The 21,550-nt window shown below is 37.4% G+C and overlaps 1 protein-coding gene across 3 annotated transcripts in view; it reads left to right on the top strand.

The window, feature by feature from the left end:
- atp8a1 (ATPase phospholipid transporting 8A1) overlaps positions 1 to 21,550 on the top strand; it is a 107,678-nt gene that overhangs the window by 10,626 nt on the left and 75,502 nt on the right. For all 3 annotated transcript variants that reach the window (XM_020923351.2, XM_055159196.1, XM_055159197.1), the window contains exons 2-4: positions 10,521 to 10,638; positions 19,560 to 19,659; positions 21,218 to 21,316. In XM_020923351.2, the coding sequence (XP_020779010.1) occupies positions 10,521 to 10,638; positions 19,560 to 19,659; positions 21,218 to 21,316 (317 nt within the window). The remainder of the gene's footprint in view (positions 1 to 10,520; positions 10,639 to 19,559; positions 19,660 to 21,217; positions 21,317 to 21,550) is intronic.

Consider the following 21,550-nt stretch of genomic DNA (forward strand, 5'->3'; position numbering starts at 1 on the left):
AACGTAACTAAGATTGCAGTTATTTAGGTGATGTTCACTGTAAACTGAGGAATATCTAATCTTTTTTATGGAAAAGATATTGTTACTCTAGTCTGTACTTTATGTAACTTTTTTGGTGGATCTGCTTTTTTCAAGAATGTTTCACTGTGTTGCATTAAACTTAAATCTCCATGGAAGTATTTTTGAGCTATAAAACACCTGTTATTATGAAAGTCAAATATGTTTACGGCCATACTGTGGAACAATGACAACTTCAGGGAGACTAGGTGGCAGCCCTCCCACCAGAAAAGTTAACATATTGTGTCTTTAATCCTGATTTGGAACCACAAAATCACATTAGCAATACTTGCCAATATTACTATTGTTGAATGTTTTTGTTTGAAAATTGTGCAGCCTTATTTTAAAGAGTGGGAATAAAATGTCAATGTCAATATCCCGGAAGACATCTGCACCTCTGTTAACCATTAGCCATGATTACTGTTTTCCATTGAACCACTAAAATTGCAGCCATATGTCAAAGTGGCTCTGATTATTGCCTGGATGTGTCTCTTGCCGTCCACCTTAAGCACAATGTTTACTGAGGTTTAGTGTGATGCATATCTTTCCTCTCAGCATGTAATAAGACAGTGATTTCTCCATGGGCCTAATGTGTTGAAAGTCCTGTTAATTAGGGTTTCTCTGCCATGTGTGTGTCCAGGTTAGATCAATGTCAGTAGCCCCGAGCCGACCCCATAGCCCGCTGTTATTGAATGGTTCCAGTGAGAGCCTATCTTTGGTGTGATCACGTGTTTCCTTTTTCTCTCTCATCCCTGTTTTATTGACCTGCCTACAACTGTTTGCGCCTCATTAGTGGTGTGTGCTCTGCAGCGGACGGTTGTCTGGCTGCTGGAACTATTTTTGGAAGACCCAGAACCATGCTTTTTTTTTTTTTTCTTGAATAGCCTCAGGATGGTTGATGGATAATATTTTGAGGGAACTCCCAGATTGGGTTCACTTGCTGTGGTCATGGATCTAAGTGATTCAACGCAATGCAGTCCAACCCGGAGTATGTAGTCATTATGGTGAATTTCTTATTACATTTAAGTATATCGTGAACTGAATACAATTTACTACTGTATGTGTTAGTATTAGTGTTGCAAAATATGTCTTGTTCGAGGGCTTTTCAATCTGTTTAGTGTTGTGATCATGATATTGCAAAATTTCTCTTATTCATGACACAGCACGTTTAAAAAATATAAGTTTTTGCCTAAATGTACTTGTCAAACAGAGACCTAACGAAACTAAATGGTGACGTACAAACTATCTCAAATAAAAACAGCATTTTACTTTGTTAAAAAGCAAACAAAGAAAAAAAAAAAAAAACTGTAGAAAACTAAAAATATTTTCCTGTCAAATGGTGAACTTTATTGTGATTTATTGTGATATATTTACTTTGTAGTGTTTATGGATTGTTGCTATATCAGTACTTTTTAAGATATATTATGCAACCCTAGTTAGTGTTAAAATTTTCACACTTAAATGTTACACTTTACATGCTCTTTATGTATAACCCTGACTCTGTGCACTTCGTAATCTTTCAGTATCAGGTCGTTATAGATGCTGTCGCTGCTGCCATTAGGTGCATTTAATCTTTCAGCTGTTGACAGTCATGGGAGCTATAACTTTTGACCCGCAACACTTCTGGCTGACCCGATATAATGCATTACTATGCAGCACAACATCCATCTACAGGAGGTGATGTTCTCTATGGCACTGTCATGACATCAGCTATAGTCAGGCTGAAGCCAAGAGTGAGTGTCCAGGAAGGAGAAGGCACGTTTTTCATACAGTTTTTTTAAGCATGGGGATGAATGCTGTTGTGATATTGGGCTAGATTAGGGATGGGCATTCGATGAAATTTTCTTAATCGATCGTCGGAAGAATTAACGATCGATTATCGATTAATCATTAACGTGTTTATATTAAAATGATCATCATTATTATTACTATCTGCACTACTAATCTGCATACATAAATTCAACTTTACGACATATAAACCGTAACGACTCTAGAGCCACATCAATCCGTTTGAGATTATAATGTGTTTAACGCAGTTTTGCGCAACTCTCACAGAAACGAAACTTAAAACCGCATCGCTAATTTGCATAAACTAAGCGAAGATAAAACTCCAGCTCTTGTGTCGCTGATGCGGTCAACTTCTGTTGGATTAAAAGACATGACTCAGTGGAATACAGGTTAGTGTGACCATATTTGCGTTTGTCAAAACCATGACACCGTACGGGGGGTGGGAGGTGGGGACTCGTCATTGCCATTGCTCGACTCTCACCTGGCAAAACTTTTTCCCACTGGACACCGAAACATATGTGCTGCTTTGTTCACTGTGCACATGGACTCACACTTGTCCCGAACGCAACGGAAAGCGTGGAATTTCTTGTACAAATCATCGTTAAATACGCATTTGCGTTGCAGACTGACCGACTGTTTGTGTTTGCTCGCTCCTTCTGAGTGCAAAGAGCTACATGTACGGACCCCTGTTTGGTCACGCTACGCACAGCAACCTACATTCGGTTTGTCCATTAAAATGAACGTAATCGATGAAATTCTTAATGATCAATTATCGATTAATCGATTAATCATGCCCATCCCTAGGCTAGATAATTGTATTTTTCACTGAGGTTGGTTTGCTGACTTTCTAGTCATAAACATAGAGCTCATTGTTGGTCAAGAGACTTCTGGCAAAATGCCTACTTAATCTTTACCATCCTAAAAATGTGAAACAACACTTAATTTTGAAGTAAAACTGTTTGCTATGCTGCAAACTTAATTCCCACTTACTACATTCCTAATTATTCACCGTGAAGAGTTCACAAGTGCTTTTCACAACTTTCTTAGGCCAGAGCTGAGCCGTGACAGCGATGCTAAATAGAACAACTAACATACTAACAGCACACTTCCAGATGCAGACAGCTCACAACAGCCCCATTTTAACCCTAAGCACTGCTTTTACTATATATTTACAGTTTTAACTTAATTACCTGAAAAATATTTACTATAGCCATTTTAGTTTGTTAACTCTCTAATTTTAATTTGACATCTACTTTCCCGTGAAAATCTTCTTCATTTTTCAGATCTTAGGTCTGGAATGAACCGGCCTTACAATGACTGCCAGCCAGTGACCTGTTTTCCTTGCATATCTCGGACATTAAAAATAACTTATTGAAAATCCCTGGAGATATTCCTAGAACTGTCCCTTCTGTGAGCCCGGATCACTTAGCACAGAGTAAAAGGAGAATGGGATATCCTGCATGCAAGTGTTGGCCAAGGCCAATTCACACTGAGCCCTGCTTCTCCCAGTGGGCACCCTGTCCAAAATACGTGCCCTCTCGCGGCTATTGTTCCACCCATCTGTCTGCTGGCCCACACCGCCAATAATCCGGACATTTGGGCTCCATCCAAACTCATTACGACACTTGGTGGCATTGATCCTGCCTCTAGAGGTTTTCCTCAGTGGGAGCTTTACCTCTCTTAAACCTTATCTGTCCCACAATTACCCTTTCTATTTGCGTAATATAAATGACTTTGCTGATTGGAACTGTTGGCGATGAAACTGCGACATAAATTACAAATTATTTTCTGAGCGTATACCCGTCCAGTTTCTTGCTCTGGATATTGATGCGGGCGTACAGTTGAGCCGTCGCACGCCCTGCAGTTAATGAAATTAGTGCAGAGGAAAAGCAACGGCATACACCAGGGAGCTTTAAGAGCAGCTCCTGGTGAGACTGGGGGAGCGTGGCTGCTGACTACTTTATCCACACAGTGAGTTTGCAGAGCTCGGAATGAATGGACATGGAGGAGGTGGACTTTGTAACACCTACAGCTAGAGAAGCCGGTAAGACAATGCTTTATGTGAACTGTTAAGTGTGAAGCTACTCTTTATAGACTTGTCTCAGAGTTTATAACTTTAAACTCCATGCATTGAAGCAGGTAACAGTTGCATTTGAGCTGCTGTGTAGATTACAATAAATACTACTAGCGATCGGAAAGAAGCCATAAATTTTCCTGTGTTGCAATCATAATGAACAGAATTGTGTTTTGTCTGAGTCATAGAACTATTCCCCGTTGGTGGTCTTTTCTTAGTGCAGTCTCCATATCACAGCGTCTTATCCTATTTAAATCTCCGGCTTGTTTCCCATAATAGGCTCAGGTGTGAGAGAGGAGTAGGGACCTGGAGATTAAACGCCGCGGTGCATCTTCTGTTCACAGTGATTGGACTACGTTACGATACTGCTCCGTATTGCAGTCGGAAGAATAGAGTTAAGTTGGAAAGGGAACAAATAGGTTCATTACAGTGCTGCAGGGTTTAAGGGGGCATTCACACTCATCTTGGTTTGAGCCCCGTTTATTGCTCTTGTACACTTGGTTTAGTCCTGTTCTAGTCCTGGTTTAATTTAGGGCTGTGCAGTTAATCAAATTTATTAAAGTGATTTCAATTATTACTCTATTGAATTACAAAAATGTCATAATCAAAATTCCAATAAATTATGTTCTGCGAAGACTGATATATGCTTATTCTGCAACTCAAACCCTTCTGATTGACTAGCTTTTAAACAAATATGTCAAAATAACATTACAAATACTGTCTATAAATAACATCTATAGCTTCTTTCACTATACTATAATACATTTTTTAATAATTCTGAATTCAGTTATGAGTTAAATAATCGCTATACATTGAAATTACTGCAAGTGAAGTCCAGTTAGTTCCGTATTTTTGTTTTGACATGACGTGTGCAAGTGCAAGTGCATACAAAAAACTAAACAAAAAAAAAGAACGTTGAAGAATAAAGAACGAACGAAGAATAATAAAGTGCATTTTAATAGTTCAATTCCCTCCACTTTCCTCACACCATTGCCTTGTACCCTTTTCTCAAAGCGCTCATGATGAATTGGAGAGAGCCGGTGGAAGAGGGGGAACACAAAGTTGAGCAGCTGCAACTGGTGCATTGCAGTAGCACCTGGTCTGAGGCGGCCGGGGCTCCTGCTGCGAGTGCTCACTCACTGCTCACACACACGACATCAATCAGGTCTAGTCTGTGGTGTGGCCCGGCTCTGGATCACCTCACTGCACCACTCCGCCTTCTCATTTGTCATCGTATACACAGTCCCTCTGACCCTGCCTTCACCACCTCGCAGCTCTTACGCTAACCTCTCTCCCGGGTCTCCTCCTCTTCGGTGCAATCACAAACCTGTTAGCTATGGGCGTTTCAGCGGAGAGATCTTTCCACTTTAAGATGTGCTTCCTGATTTGAGCAAAGATGCACTGAGCTGTGCGCTGTTACTTTAGGGTTGCACAGTTTATTGCTATCAAATTGACATTGCAATTAAAGTTGGCGCCATGATCAAATGGCAAAAGCTGCAGTTGTGTAGATACTATAATGTCGTCTGCAAATAACAAAATCCATATTGGTTTATATATATATTTTTTTTTTAACAGACGTGAAATTCATTGAATTCTTGTATGAGTTCATATTTCAGTCTTCTTTCAAATCTTAATGCTCCTGAAGTCTTTGGGCACTCACTTTTTTTTTTTTTTTTAAACATATATCGCAAATCTAATGACTATCCCATTACATTTTATCACAATTGTCCATCCCTACTCTTCCTGCAAGTTAAAGGTCCAATGTGTAGCTTTGCTGGTGGAGGGTCCTGCTAATCTGATGGAGATGTCATTGCTTTGTCCAAAATGTTGTCCAAAGGTATTGCATTAAAGTTATCTATCTTTTATATCTTTAATTATCAGTGTTTGTACAGTGAGTGGACATGCCTCTCCACAGCTCTGACCTGTAGCCTGGCCTGGTCGTGTCACCTACTTGTTATTATGTAGATGGATATGTTCAGTGCCATACTGTGGAACATCTCTATGGAACATCTCTATGAAGACGAGCACCACTAGAAAAGTTGCACAGTGCAACTTTTAAGCAATAACCTTAACAAATTTCTACATGTAACATTATATTGCAGTTGGATTTTAGGGTTATTAAAGCTATGTAATGCTGGATTATTGAAAAGTAATAGCCATATCATGCAGTCCAAACTGGTTTAAAAATAGCAGTTATAATCACAAGAAAATCTGGGATGCAGTTAGCTGTCATATACTGAGAACACATCATATCGTTAAGAGGTTTATTGAAAACGTTTTATGTCTTAAGTTCTGGCAATGAAAAGTGAGGGGCTAATTCTGCTTTCTGACTGGATAAGACACACACAAAATTAAACTGTTATATTATGATAGGAATGCTTTTTTGTGATTTTCGAATAAATATACATTGCAGTTATCTGATGATTTGATGATTTCAATTTTGTTAACTTTTTATTGGGGGATGTGCAAGATGATAATGAAAACAAAATGAAAGAAAATAAATTGGACTACTTTTTAGGGTCGGGGAAATGGATTATTACTTGTTTTGTAATACTTTGATTAAAAGGTTTGGGTTATCTTAATCTAGTATTGTTTACCATTGTTACAGATGGTTCCATAAATTAGCTACTCGTCAGCATCACTTTTGCGCAACTTTCAGATTTTTCTCTACACTATTAAAATTAATGCCAAGTTTGCTAGTTATTACTTCCTCTTAAAGGTCCTATAGTACGCAAAAGTTTATTTTAAAGCCATGTTAAAATGTTGTTACCTCAAAAACATTGTTGACAGTTGGAGTTGTGTTTTGTTTCATTCAGACATTTTTGAATAATCCTTTATTATTAATCTGTCTACATCTCCTAAACTCAAAATTTTGTTTTCCACCTTGTGATTTCAGTAGAGATTTGCAATTCCAGAGCTGAAATCATCTAAATAATTCTAGCGGTGTATGGAGTTTAAAAACACAGCCTAAATATGCAGGGTTTGTGTGTTTAAACATGTGTTAATGAAGCAAAACACAGCTCCATGTGTCAGAAAAGAGAGCAATATGGGCCCCTACTAAAATGAATACGAACTACCTCCTTGCTACTTAGTATGCCCACTTAAAGAGTCACCACGCATCTTTATCCTCCCCATTGCCTCTAACCCTGCACATCCTCACCTCCACGCTAATCCCATAAACCACCTATGCTGATGTGACGTGTGCCTGGCTGCGCTCTTGCATAAGCTGCCCGGGAGAGCCAGTCCTCCCGTCGTTCTCCCTGTGACCAAAGTACCAGGGGCTGGCCGGTTATTTTTAGCCCCAAGGCAGGCGCATGCTGAAGGGGACTGCCCTGCTTCTGCTTGTGAGTAAACGACGGGAGGGAATGGAAGGAGGAATGTTTGGCTTACGCTTCTCTGAAACCTGACCCCCCGACCCAAAGTGGATCATTAAAATAACAAGAGAGGTGTAATTTAAACGTGGAAGTTTTGTGTAACATCAGTGAGAATGTGTTAAGCGTAAGGTGAGAATAAAGCACCGAAAGAGAGGAGAAAGTTACAGAGTGTGACTTTGAGAACAGTGCCAGGCTTGTCTCTACTTTGTTTCCTCTTGACAAGCAGGAAATATGGCCCGCAGAGGATCTATCTAAGGCCTATTACCGGGCCATATCCGCTAGGGTTTGGGTTGCACTCTTTTGTAGCTCACTCATGTTGTTGTTGTTGATGCCTTGACCTGGAAACTTCTAAGGATACCCCCCTCAAAGTTTGGGCTATTTTAGACGCTGGGCTTGTGCAGTTGTCAACCCATCTGACCTTACCTGATAACCTGGCAGCAGTTACCACCTCATGTTAGGACTAGACCCCTCTCTCTATGCGCTCATGGAAATGCACGCATGCAACCGGAGATGCCTGTGATCCTGTTGACTTAGAGATTTAAGCCACGTCTTGCACCACTCTTAAGGATACAAATCCAGGCATATAAATTAGGCTGTAGACTGGACAGTGGATTATGAACCTTTTTAGTGGAGTATTTTTACTCTTTAGAGGTGCACTGTGTAACTTTTTGGTGGGGGTCCGTCGCCTGCTTGTTTCTATGGATGTTATTGCTACTCTACCGTATATTTATTAAGTTACAGGTGGCTTTATACCTCAAAAATGCATAAAAAAACGGGTTTTCTGGCTGAAGAGGATTGCCTTTCCGCAGATCTGACTGGTAATTTGGTCTGGTTTGGTCTCCATGAAGATAGAAGTTTTAATACCATACCATGAAACGCTCCTGACAAAGCAAAAGCATTTGACCAGGAAAGTTACACAATATAACTATAAAGTATGTACGTACGTAATATGTGTTTAGTCACTGTAACCATAGCTCTTAATTCTAAATAATGTTGTGATGATACTAACATTTCAAACTCAATTTTGATACTAAAAGGTTTGATACTTGAGACCGCACAGGGAAAAAACTAGGAATGTAACAATAACCGAAATCAACCGTCAAAAGTCTCGCAATAATATCGTGGGCTGTCACAATATATCGAATTACATGTTTCTTTGCTTAAATGCATGGTTTTATAGTAGCAACAGCTTATGAACAACGGAAACTACATATCCCATGATTCATTTCAGTGCAAACAACATGAAGAGATATTTTTTTTACTTGAATTCTTGGGATTATGACGGAAATAATTGTCAGGACACTTTTTGGCTTTTAAAATACTCTATATTAGCCTCTCCAAAATATCGCAATAAATATCATACTGTGAGATGCATATCGTGATAATATCGTACCAAGAGTGTTGGCTATTGTTATATCTTTTTTTGTTAGTACTTTTTTTATACTGTAGATCATTAGATGCATTTTCAGCATAAAATAATCCTAGTTTCTATAATGTTATCGTGTGGTCTTTGATATATGAGGAACATTCTGAAACTATTCCAGAAGGAGACTATTTTAATATCTGGCTATCATTTTGATAGAAAAAGTAATAAATACAAGCTATAAAAATAAAACACCTAGTTAAACATTTAGGATTAGAGTTAGGGATTTACATCTACAGTTTTTGCTGGACAAAAGAAAAAAACTACATCCACTTTCTAGATAAGCTATCAAATACATTCCTCGGTCATTATTTCCTTTTGGTTAGCTGATTACTCTTTGTAGCTTTGCCAAGTGCTCTGCCTGTGACTGTTGGACAATTGGAGGAAGTGGACAGTGAAGGATGCATGAATGAACAAATGCTGTCTTCAATCATTTTGGCTCTAAACTTCTAATGGTTACTAAACTTTGTGACCTTTGTCAAAATAAGTGTGAGTGAAATGAAGGAAGTTTGTTGTAAAAGTACTTAACAATAGATAATATGTGTATTCTTTCCAGGATTATGTCTACTTATTAACTCAAGAAATGCTTTTGATGGTTTACTGTGACCAGATACCATAATAATAATAATAATAATGTTTGAATGATTTATACAACATTTTACTCACATTTGAGCTCCTCAACCTAAAGCCCATGTATCTGACTGACTTATATTTCTTCTAATTTAGAAAATACATGCCCTCTCACAGTGGGTTGTAAAAGCTGTTATTTGTAATAAAATAAGAGACTGTACCGCCTGAGACCTTTTAATAGGCTTTTCATTGGATGTGAACTATAAGGTAACAACTTGGTGTGACGTGCCATGTTGTCCAGTTGGGAATGTTGTTGGATGAGAACCATGTGGAAGTGGAAATAGTTGTTACCTTATAGTTCTTATCCAATAAGAAATCCTAAGTGTGATCCTTCTTGTTGTCTATGTGTTAACTAGGGGTGTGCAAAAATATCGAAATATGGATATATCATATCATTTAATGTCATGATAAAGTATCAATATCGTGAGCTGCTGTATTGATATATCACTAAAAGTGTTTTTTGGTATATTTTACTAAATTATTTTGTTACAGCGCTACAGTTTTGTTGCTTGTTTAGAGGAAGGAAACTCTTTTATGCGGCACATTTGACATTTTCAGTTTTAATGATTAAAATGTTTGTGTTTCATATTAACTTTGCACAAGAAGTGGTTTAACAAAGACTTTTAGTATCACAACCGTGATTTAGTCTATTGAACCGTATCAAATTGATTTTAAATATATGGTATCGAATGCACTGTATCGAGATATGTATCGTATCCTGGCCTATGTATCGAGGTATGTATCGTATCTGCAACTTCTGAATGATACCCAGCGCTAGTGTTAATATTGTTGAATGAGAGTGCTTTAGAAACAATTGTCTGTGCCTTTTGCCGACAGCTGTTTCTTTGTCATGGTGCAACTTTTGAATGAGATAGGACAATAGGTGGTGAAGCTAACAGTTCAAACCCAAACAATATTGACTACATGGCCTTTAATCTCAGTATATTTAGACTAGAGCAACGTAAGATCAGAGCTCAAGGAGATCTATCATAGAGAATATATTCTGTCTTTGTTTTATATGCACACTGCCATCTGCAATCTTATGCTGTATTGTCAACATATTTTCAAGGACATCCGCACATGATCCAACTCACTTCACAATACTTTTCATCTGACTTGTGTTTGGACTCAGGGGGCTGCTCTCATAGAATCACCTTTCTTCTTTGTGTTGCAGGATACGAGAAGACCGCAGACACCACATCAGAAAAGACATCTCTGGCTGACCAAGAAGATGCACGGCTCATATATCTTAACCAGCCACAGTTCGCCAAGTTTTGTAGCAACCGTGTCAGGTAAAGCACACATGGATATTATTATTATTATATCTACCAATTCCACTTCTACTTAGCAAATACATTTATAAATTGTAACATATTTTAAATACATATATATTTTTTTTATTATTATTTAATTATTATTTAATTATTATTTTTAGTTGTTGTATTTTTATTTTTTTGAATATAACTTTTCTTGCTTGTTGCAATTTAGCTTTAAAATATATTCCAAGCACTATCCAAACTTGGCTTCATTCATGCAACATAGCTTGTCGTCAGGTTAAAAAAACAACAAAAAAAAACCTAACATTTTAATTGAACTGAGACAAACTCATTTTAGATTGATTAAAGTTGACTATTTTAGTGTCAATATTTAACAGTGTAAACAGTGTAAAAAAGTGTGTTCCATCAACACAATAAAAACTGGCATTTATTTTATTCAATGTCCACTTTTCAAGACTCTCAGCTGCTACTGTTTCATTGCCATGTGTTGTTATTTAAAACTGGTAATGTTAACCCTGGGGTTGTCTATGTTTTGTGACCTCAGCCCGGCATACCCGCTTGTCACTGCAGTTAGATGTACGTTAACCTTTATGGTCTCAAGCATAACAGCTAAATTAAGCCATACAGAGCTACGCACATTGTAAACCTGATACATGATACACTTTTGTGAGACACGAGTTAACTGACACAAGCTATGGAAACACAGCTGACACTTTAACACAGTGACACATCTAATGGTATTAAAACATTTGATCACTTGTTCACACACATCCTGGTAATGAATACTCTTCACGTTGACTTAACCTTGATATGCTGTTGTTGCGATCACTGTTACAACTCTTTTAGCTCATATTTTATTTAAATATATTTTTAGGAAATGCTGTGTTTGGTAACATGTAAATTATAAGTAGTTTGCAGTGGTCCAAAGGAATTCCTCACTTACCTCATGCGTTCCCAAGATCCTAATTATTTACTGTGATGAGTTTATGAGAGTTTTTCACAACTTTCAGAGGCCTGAGAAGAGTGTGCTTGCATGCTAACTGCACCCTTCCTGATTCTCTGACAATGTGGCCCTTTATAATTTGATGCAGACTGTACCGGTACTGTATATAGTAATCACATTCTATATCAAATCTCATTCTTGGAGCAATTGGCTTCTATATGACCATCTGTATTTTATATGATTCTTGGTGTAATTTTGCTGCATAGGCTGTTGCTAAGTCAGATTTTCCAATATCTGAAATGATCAGTGTTGGCATTGCTGCTGCATTTGCAACTTTACACTGTATATAGACAAACATGAAAAGATGACTGCATGGGAAAGCCTCTGAATTATTTAGCTTTGTGGAGCCATCTTTGTCTGATCACAATATCAACATTGGTGTGAAGAAAAATTGATTCTTGGCATGCATTTCATCCCTTGAATTTATCTGTATCAACAAAATACCTAATCTTGTGGAATTTCTTCTTATAGTTTAAAGTGTTTAGTTCAAGTTTGTTACAGTTTTGTCTGTACTTCATTACCCATTGGATGAAAAGAAGAACAGGTGGCAGTTGGAATGTCAACACCAGAGAAAGCTGCTTGTGTGTGGCCCAACTTTCTTGGCATCTGTTTTGGGCACATTTGCAATTCAAAGACCACACGCCCAGGTCCTCATTTGTCAGGTGGACTTCTCCCCGTCTCCATTGTGTGTGAGACATGGACCAGAATCCATCCAAGTAAATAAAAAAAAAAAAAAAAAGCATTTAGCATTAGGACTGCAAGATGAATTGAAACTGTAAGACTGCATTTTTCTCAAGTACCGTCATTTTCTCCACCAACAACCTAACATCCTGTTATTATTCTGCATAAAAAACTATGAGCATGCTTTTATTCTTTTATGAATTTGTTAGTTCATAATATGGCTGTTAAGTATTGAAGGTCAGATACTAAAGAATACCAAAACCAATATCGATACTCATTTGAGCAGGTATCGATACTAAAAAAGTCACATTCACATGACAAAGACGAACCATTCTTGAATAGCAAGTATAAGTCCACACAGACTTGAATGCGCCCATGAACCACTATGGAACCTACCTGGAGGACTGTGAAATTACACAGATATAAGACTACATGATAATAAAATGATTTAATGGTGAAAATCACAGTATATTCTATGGAGAAAGAGTGCTTTTATTATCTTCTAATATCAGTGTTAGTATTGAGTATCAAGTCTGTTCCTTAGTACTGAATTCGAGTTTGAGTATAGTGACAACACTGGTTCCTGGACACGTTTAAAATGTAAACGTTTAAAAGAATCCTATTATTGAAACATGGATGGCACTTTTTGTTCCAAATCATTCAGCCCTAGCTAGCATCCTGTCTGCATTGCAAAATCATATCCTCTAATACTACATTGATATTTACGCATATGACTAACCCCTCATGAGAGATGTCTGATGTTGCCTGGCATGCCTGACTTGCGGATTGTTTATTCAGCTGTAGAGCTTTTTGGCAGACCAGCTCAGAATTGAAAGATGATTAATTGCACAATTGAAAACAACTTTAATCCCTGCACTGCGATTGGAAGCGGCCGCACAGACTCTCATCCAGTTACGTAGGCGTTAAGTGCTGACTGTGTTTTGTGGGACACCGGGTTAATCTCCTCACACGCGTGCGGACACTCATGGTGATATTAAATGATTATTTGATCACTCGACAGATGTATTAAAAAGGCAAACTTGACATTGAGGTTGGAAATGTCCAGACAACATTTCATTTTTGTATTGGGCAGAAGCAAACCATATGAGAGAGAAAGAGAGAACTCTGTGAGCTATAGGACTGGGAATCACTATTCAATGCCATACCAAAAGACATGACTCATGATACGATGCAATAATCTATATACCGTACTAGGCCTGCTCGATTACGGGAAAAAATCATTATCATGATTATTTTGGTCAATATTGAAATCACGATTACTCAAATGATTTTTTTTTTTTGTTGCATGACACATTTATTCAACATTTCTCTCTCTCAAAACAACACATTGTTATTACGCAACACTTTCAAATTGAACATAAAGACTACAAATATGTACCTTAGAGCAGTTTTGCAATGTATAAACTATTAAATGTATATATAAAAGATATAAAAGGTATATATCTAACTGTTCTAAAATCTCTCTATATATAAAAAAAAAAAAACATAATATACTTATTTATATTAAAAATATCCCAAAATAAATACCGTTAAGCTTTAATTGTTTCAACTCGATTATAAGTTTGGAGATCGTTTGACACACGAATCGAAATCGCATTAAAAATTCATTTAATTGCACAGCCTTATATTGTACATGATATGCTCTGATCTATCACAGCTTTAAAGGAACAGACATTTTTGACAACAGTATTTCATTATGAAAGCACTACATTCACATTCCCTTTATGAACAGTTAAAAGTTACTCTTAAGTTAAGGTCCTATACCTAAAAGTGTGAAAAACAAAACTAGTTCATTTTAAATGTGGTCCAACGTTTTTCTTCATTTACCATATGTATTCTGAGCATCCTAATTATTCACAGCAATGTCTTTAGAAGCACTTTTCACAACTCTCAGAAACCAGAGTGGAGTTTTGCAGCGACGGTAAATTCTCTGATTATTGGAAAATCAAATGTGCTGATTATGCTATAATATAAGATAAATTTTGCTCAAATACATGGAAAAACTAGGATACATTGAATATGCAGAATATCTAATTAAAAATGCAGAACTGTGTTTACATGGTGCCCACCTGCTACTTCTGTTCCAAGTTTGGATACTACTACTGGTAGGGTACTGAAAAGAAATTGGTATTGAAACTGGTAATGAATTTGTTGAATTTTGTTTTGCCGAGTTGTACGTGTCCTGAAATGGTGCTGTAGAAAGATTGCCACCACAAATTGGTCTTAATTAAACCATATTTATATTTATATGTCACTAAATGAAATGTTTGTACTATAAAGGGACCACTCATGCTGCTTCTGTAAACCGGTCAAACAGGTATCCTTAAGCACTTGATGTACTTAAAGTCCTTGTGTACAGAAGAAAAGGACATCCTGTAGTCTATAGTCTGAAGTATCGTTTACTCTCTGTTCAAATGTTGTACCTGGCTACTGTTTGTTGTTGATCTGTCTAACCTATATAATGTTTAAATGGAACATGGTACAAAGCTTGTGTAAAAGCTGACATACATCCTCATTGTGTGTGGTTGCATAAAGCTGAGTGTTTAGCTGATGGCCCTGCTCATTTGATTATCTCCTTTTGTGGTTGGATCCCTGCCGACCACGAGCTGGCACACACTCGCCCTTCAGAAGATGCACTACCAAGTATGAATAGTCTCGCCCACTTCATTAGATTACTTTGTTGTTCTGCCCCTCTAATGTGAGTGATACATCTTGGCTTTTTTATTTGTTTATACAAGAAATGGTTGTAAGGCAGAGAAATGGGTTTAGCGTCTGTGAAATCAATCCCGTAATGGCATGATTGTGGCACCAAGTTACATCCACGATCATTTTATGGAGCGCTAATGCAGAACACAATTCAAAATGGTAGGCTACGTGAACAAGCACTATTTTTAAGATAAACTGTAAACAACACTTTGCTCTATAGTTGGTTTATGGTCTTAAAAACCTAAAAAATTAGAATCAGAATTACTTCATTTTAAATGTACTATTTCAACTATTTGCAGTTTTTTTCCTTACTTACCTTATTAATTCATCCTAATTCTCACCACAATAAGTTTATAATAAGTTTTACTTTTTTCACAGTATATGGTAACAACAGCAGCATACTTAAACATCTCTAAATGTTTTGTAAATTAGATGCAGACAATACACAGTTGACTTATTTTGACCTCAAAAGCTGTGTGTACAATATATCTGTACTGGGGCAAGACAAAATTTTGCTCAAAAGGGGCCTGTACCTGATTTTTACCTTTATTATAGCATTAGTGATAGGCGTGTCACAGTTTAAAATACTGAAGTGGGATATATTATTACTGAAAATATAAACTATTTGTTGCCACTGACATTGAAAGCTCAAAGGTCAAAAGGTCAAATGAAAAAAAAACTGAATAAAAGTTTCCCATTTGTTGAAGAATAAGTCGATAGCTGTTATTGTAGCAGGCGTAATCACTGGCTATAATTACATATGGAAAGGAAAAGCATTAAGGACTGATAATAAAACTATGAAGAGGATTGCAGTGAGTGAAAGTGCTGTTTTGCTCCTCTGGACAATCTTGATCCTGATTCTTCTGCCAGGAAATAAAATGTGAGATCTATAATCATCCATTAAGCAGCGTGAGGGTGAGCTCTGAGGAAGTCCTGTAGCAACCAGAGCTGACAATGCCCCATTGCATCCAGCTCCTTCTGCTAGGATGTGGAAAGGTAAAAAAAAAATAGTTGAAAACATTTTTGAGTTCATCAGTGATTTTTATGTTTATTTTTTTAATTTGTCAACTAGTCAAACAAGCAAACAATTATTACCTCCGCCAAGGAGGTTATGTTTTTGCCAGCGTTTGTTTGTTTGTTTGTTTGTCTGTTAGCAACATAACTCAAAAAGTTATGGACCGATTTTGATGAAATTTTCAGGATTTGTTGGAAATGTGAAAAGGAAGAACTGATTTCATTTTGGGGGTGATCCGGAAGAAATCCTGGATTCTGGATCACTTTGAAATTTTAGTTAACATTGTGGTAAATGGGGCCAAAAATTTTGTTTCTCAATATCTCGGTTAATTATTGACCAAACCCCATGAAATTTGACTCAGGGATGGACAATGGGATCCTGTTTCATATTCCAAAGGCTGATCCGGATCTGATCCAGAAGACTGATTTTATCGCAATTTATATAAAAAAATGGGGGTAGTCCTTGGCGGAGGTCTGCGCTCTCTGAGTGCTTTTCTAGTTTCTATTGGTTTTTAAAGGCACAGTACTATTTAGAGCATGATTTAAAATAGAAAGTTAAAACCCTACTTTGGAACATTCTAAATGGGAATAGATGAGTTTTATAGCATACTTTGGCACATTATAGCCAAAGCAATGACATTTCCATGGAAACAGCAGTCTAATGTTGGCTAAAAACTTACATATTGTGGCCTTAACCAAATAAAGGTTGTACTATGGTGACTAAAAACGTCTGATGTATAATTATGTATAATTAATTATTTATGTATATTTTATAGTCTTTGTGATGAAACATCTTTTTGCATGTCTGTATATTCCAGTCCATTATTATCAAAATACTATTATGATTATTTTAAAAGTCCATTGTTCGCGATTATTCCCAAATAATTAGCATAGGAGATATCAGCTGCACATTTAGAAATCCATCTACAGTCTCTCAGGGGAAGTTAGTAACAGTGCATTAGTGCAGTCGGGCAGAATACCCAATGGACACACCTTAACTGTGCTCTAAATGTGCTCAACTTATTGTACTGCGCTTTGGATGATGCATGACAACATACTTTATTATGAGGCCATTAGCTTCAGTCATACACTCACATGTGCAAAGGAGTACTGTTTACTGTAATATGACCTTTCTTTAAAGCTCACACAGTATATTTGCACTCACCTTTCAACATGTCTCCCTGCGTTTTCAAATGTTGACAGATTCACTACTAAGTGCATCTATCTTCATGTAGTATTTTGTGTCAGCCTGTAGAGTTGGCGGCACAAGGTCTGAAAATGAACATGATGCACAATTGATGGTAACTTTGTATAGTGACATAGTGAAGTTCACCAGTGAAACTTGTTATAAAGCTACAAGCTAGGATTTTGTAATTAATCAAGATTGAGATTCAGTCATCTCTAATTGTCTAAAGTGATCAGCATCTTTTAAAGGACCTACCTGATTTTTCCCCCATGTATTAGAGCAAGCCCCAGTACAGATATATTGTATAAGCAGCCTTTGAGGTCAGAATATCTCAACTGGGTGCTATCTGCCTCTAATTACAAAGCATTTTATTATCGGATTGTCAGGAAGTGTACATTAGCATACTAGTTGTTGCTTTACCGTCATAGCAAAACTTTGCTGTGGTCTTTGGGAGCTGTGGGAGAGGTGAATTATTAGGATGTATAGAACGCATGGATGATGGGATGCATAAGGTACGTAAGGAATAAGTTTGGACTGGATCTGTTTTTCATGTTTTTAATCTAGGTACAGCACCTTTGAAATTGAGTGATCTACAGCCAGTCAGTAAAAGCTCACTGGCTAATTTGTATTGTGTTCAGCAAACTAATACATAATGAATACACACATAGGACATATACATAAATACATAATACAATTTTGATAAAATAGATACAAATGAAATCTAACTGGAAATCATGATTGATCAATTCATGAAAGAAATATTTTTTGTCATATCGCCTTCTGTATACAACGTAGTAGAGTCTGTCCTGTTTTTTCTATCCATCCGGTTTCCATTAGTCATTGGCTTTCTCAGTGCCACAGACAGCTCTGAATGAACACCGTGCTCACACACTTTTGTTTGATGTCGCTGTTTACTTTACCTGTGCAGCTGTAGTCTTACTATTGCAAAATCCATATGCTATCGTTTTCATGAGCCGCGGGCTATAGCCTCATTGTGTATGTGTGGCTGGTTTGTGCGCGGGTGAGTAAGCAAAGCGCTGCCAGTGTAGAGCTGGGCATACATCATGGCATATATCATCCTCCAAAGTGGCTCTTCTGACTAGACCTTTAGCACAGTCGTAAATCAGAGCGCTGGAGGGCTTCACTAGGTCCAGTATGAAATCACCACCAGCCCACAAGCCCACCACAGCAGCAGACATACACATAGCTCATGTTTGTCTGTTCCCACATTTCTTCAGGATCACTGGCTCTGGTCTGCTTTATTCATCATCAGAGCACATAATCACTCCCCTACTACTGTTCTTGGACCTAGTATTATATTTTAGTTAATTTATTTATATTGTTAATTGTCTTTAAAATGGGTAGTGTTAATGTAAGTTTTTTTGTTGTTGTTTTTTTTCAATGCTTTTAACATCTTAGATTTGGTTTCCATTTTATAAAATATATCAAAAGTAGTAATTTACGTACCCTATATGACACCCCTAAAATTATTAATGAATACCTTTTGCTCTGTTCTTTAACAATAGAATAAGTTCACTTCATAGACTAAAGGAGTGTGACATCATCTGTAGAGTTTGGCTCCAGTCAAATAAAGCTCACCGACGCTAGCAGTTATAGAATCAAATTTTATAGTCATGTGATTTATTGACAAAATAGCGAAATTAAAACATCAGGATTGTGTAGAGCAGGTTAATAACATTTTAAGACCAAAATGAAGAGCCTGACAGCAGTAATTACAGAGAGAGGGGCAACAGTTTTTCAATACAAAGTGAATTGGAGTTGGAAGTCCATGCTGTCTTCCTACTTGGAACACAGAGGCTATCTGGCAAGCTATGTCCATTTATTTATAGATATATACAGTCTATGGTTCACTTAAAGGTGCACTGATTAACTTTTCTGGGGGAGTGACTGCCACCTACTTGTCTTTATGGAGATGTTATTGCCTTAAACTTATTCATCTCCATGAAGATAAGAAGGTGATGCTACAAGATACAGTTCAGATCTGTGTACAAAGCCACCCTAAGAATGAGTTTTTGTCAAGGCTTTTTAATGTTAATTAAAACACCTGTATTATGGTTAAATAAGCCCATACTCTGAGACATTTCAGGCAAAGCACCAATACCTCCTTGGAGACCAGCTTAGTTACAGTACACCTTTAAGCAAATAACCTATCCCTAATTATGGGCTGTTCTTTGTGTAATTTTAAGCCTAGAAAAGCATTGTGCGTTTTGAGTCCTTATATAAACTTGTGCAATCTCTCTCTTCTTTTCTCTCTATTTGCCCTCTGCTGTTATTGACACCGCTGCTGTGTGATGCTGGCTGCAGCACTGCCAAATATAACGTCCTCACCTTCCTCCCGCGGTTCCTCTACTCTCAGTTCCGGAGAGCGGCCAATGCCTTCTTCCTCTTCATTGCACTCTTGCAGGTAAGATGTACTGTGGTTGCCATCTTGGGCCTGTCCATCTTGCTTACAAACCAGAGGGCTAGAAGTGTTCCCGATATATAGATTTAGGAGCTCATTAGCGCTAAATCACACTTCTCCCTGGTCGTAGTTTTTGCTGTGTGACTGGTGTGTTTGTTCTGACCTAGACTCCATCTTCCTAAGGTCATGGTTGTAATTTCATACACACACAATGGCTTTTTTTATGCCTCTGCTTGATGATGAATAATACATGTAATACTGCGTGTGTCACTAAATAAAACCACTCTGTACATACACAACCGCTACATGTTAGGAACACCATTGAGTCAGAGGATCACTGTCCTTTGTCCTTGATTATGCCAGTAAACTGAGGCAGTTAGTAGTTCAGTTTATATTGAATATGCATTTATAATAACACAGAAGAAAATATTGAAATAAAAATAATTTAATATTTGTACGTATTTAAAAAGGAGTTTAGCAGCTAAAAACAGTAGCTGTCTTCACTTGATCTCCCCTTTGTAGATTTTAGGCATAATTTTAAAGGTCACTATCTAAATTTTCTGGTAGGGGTGTCCATGAAGATGCTTTGTCAGGAATCTACAAAAGTATGGCATGGGTTTGTCAAAAGTATTGAAAATCTGATACTGATCGACCATCACTGATCGTGATAGATTACATAGATATAGATGGCCATATAAGAATAGGTTGCTCAAAAATGTCTCTGAGCAGGTTTTCTTACTGTAAGTGGGGTCCCTCTCCACAGATCTGAACTGTAACTTGGCCTGGAGAAAATGTAATATTGTTTTTGTAATATAGGCATCAATACTACTGTCCTACCCAAAATGTTACATGATGCATCTTTAAGCCACAATACGTATGCATTCACCATTTTTGTTTTAATTGTGAATTTTTGGTGTTTCCAGAATACAATCTGAATCTGGGAAAAAATTAAGGCAAAAAAATCAACTCCCCTCTAAAGACCAGACTGTAACTTTTGTTATATCGTCAACATCAACAAACTAGCAAACCAAGTAACCAGAATGCCCCAGCCTCTAGTGGCGGTGCTGAGAGACCAGTGTAATGTTAATGTTAATGAAAGCTTGCAAGATGGAAACCAGCTCTCTCCAGTGACCTTGAAGTTGGGGCTTTGAACAGAAGCCAGTGTGAATCTTCATTACCTGCCCTGTCGATGCTGCGACCTTGAATAAAACATCCATGCAGATGAGCAAGACGGGAGGGGGATCCATTTTCTCACAAGTTTCCATAAGAGTGTGTGTTACAGGAGCAGAGGAGCAAGTTACTGACTTGCTCTAATTAAAGCCACACATCTTTGTCATAAACTTTCATTATCATCATAACAATTTTATCATAAAATCACAAACAATTACTGTCAAGAAGTGTACTCCAGCCTACAGAAAATAAACAACTCATATGAACCAAAGAAATACTCTTATTAGCAAAGGAAATATATTCTTGTAGCTCACACAAACCATATCAACTGAAGTGATCCTGTATTCTATGTTGTCTCTTTTGCTGATATTCTTTGTTGTCTTTTATTTAGCAAATTCCAGATGTTTCTCCCACTGGTCGCTGGACAACACTGGTCCCTCTCCTCTTCATCCTTGTGGTGGCAGCTGTCAAAGAGATCATTGAAGATCTGGTAAGAAAAACAATAATTAGTGTTGAATCTGAAATTCATCATGGATTAATAGAAACATAGATGAAGTAGTAATATGCTGTTGTCTGCTATATAGTTATAATCTTTGGCACCCATGGATCATTATTTTATATTGGGGTGTGTTAAATTGCAATGTCATCTGCTGCACTGCCGAGCAGCAGACTTTTTGTTGTTGTTCCAAAATATGTGATGCTGCTGAATCCTGGAGAAGGATGG

Source organism: Boleophthalmus pectinirostris, unplaced genomic scaffold (assembly GCF_026225935.1).
Source record: "Boleophthalmus pectinirostris isolate CB_2022bp ecotype Guang Dong unplaced genomic scaffold, ASM2622593v1 HiC_scaffold_23, whole genome shotgun sequence".
NCBI classification, from domain to species: Eukaryota; Metazoa; Chordata; class Actinopteri; order Gobiiformes; family Gobiidae; genus Boleophthalmus; species Boleophthalmus pectinirostris.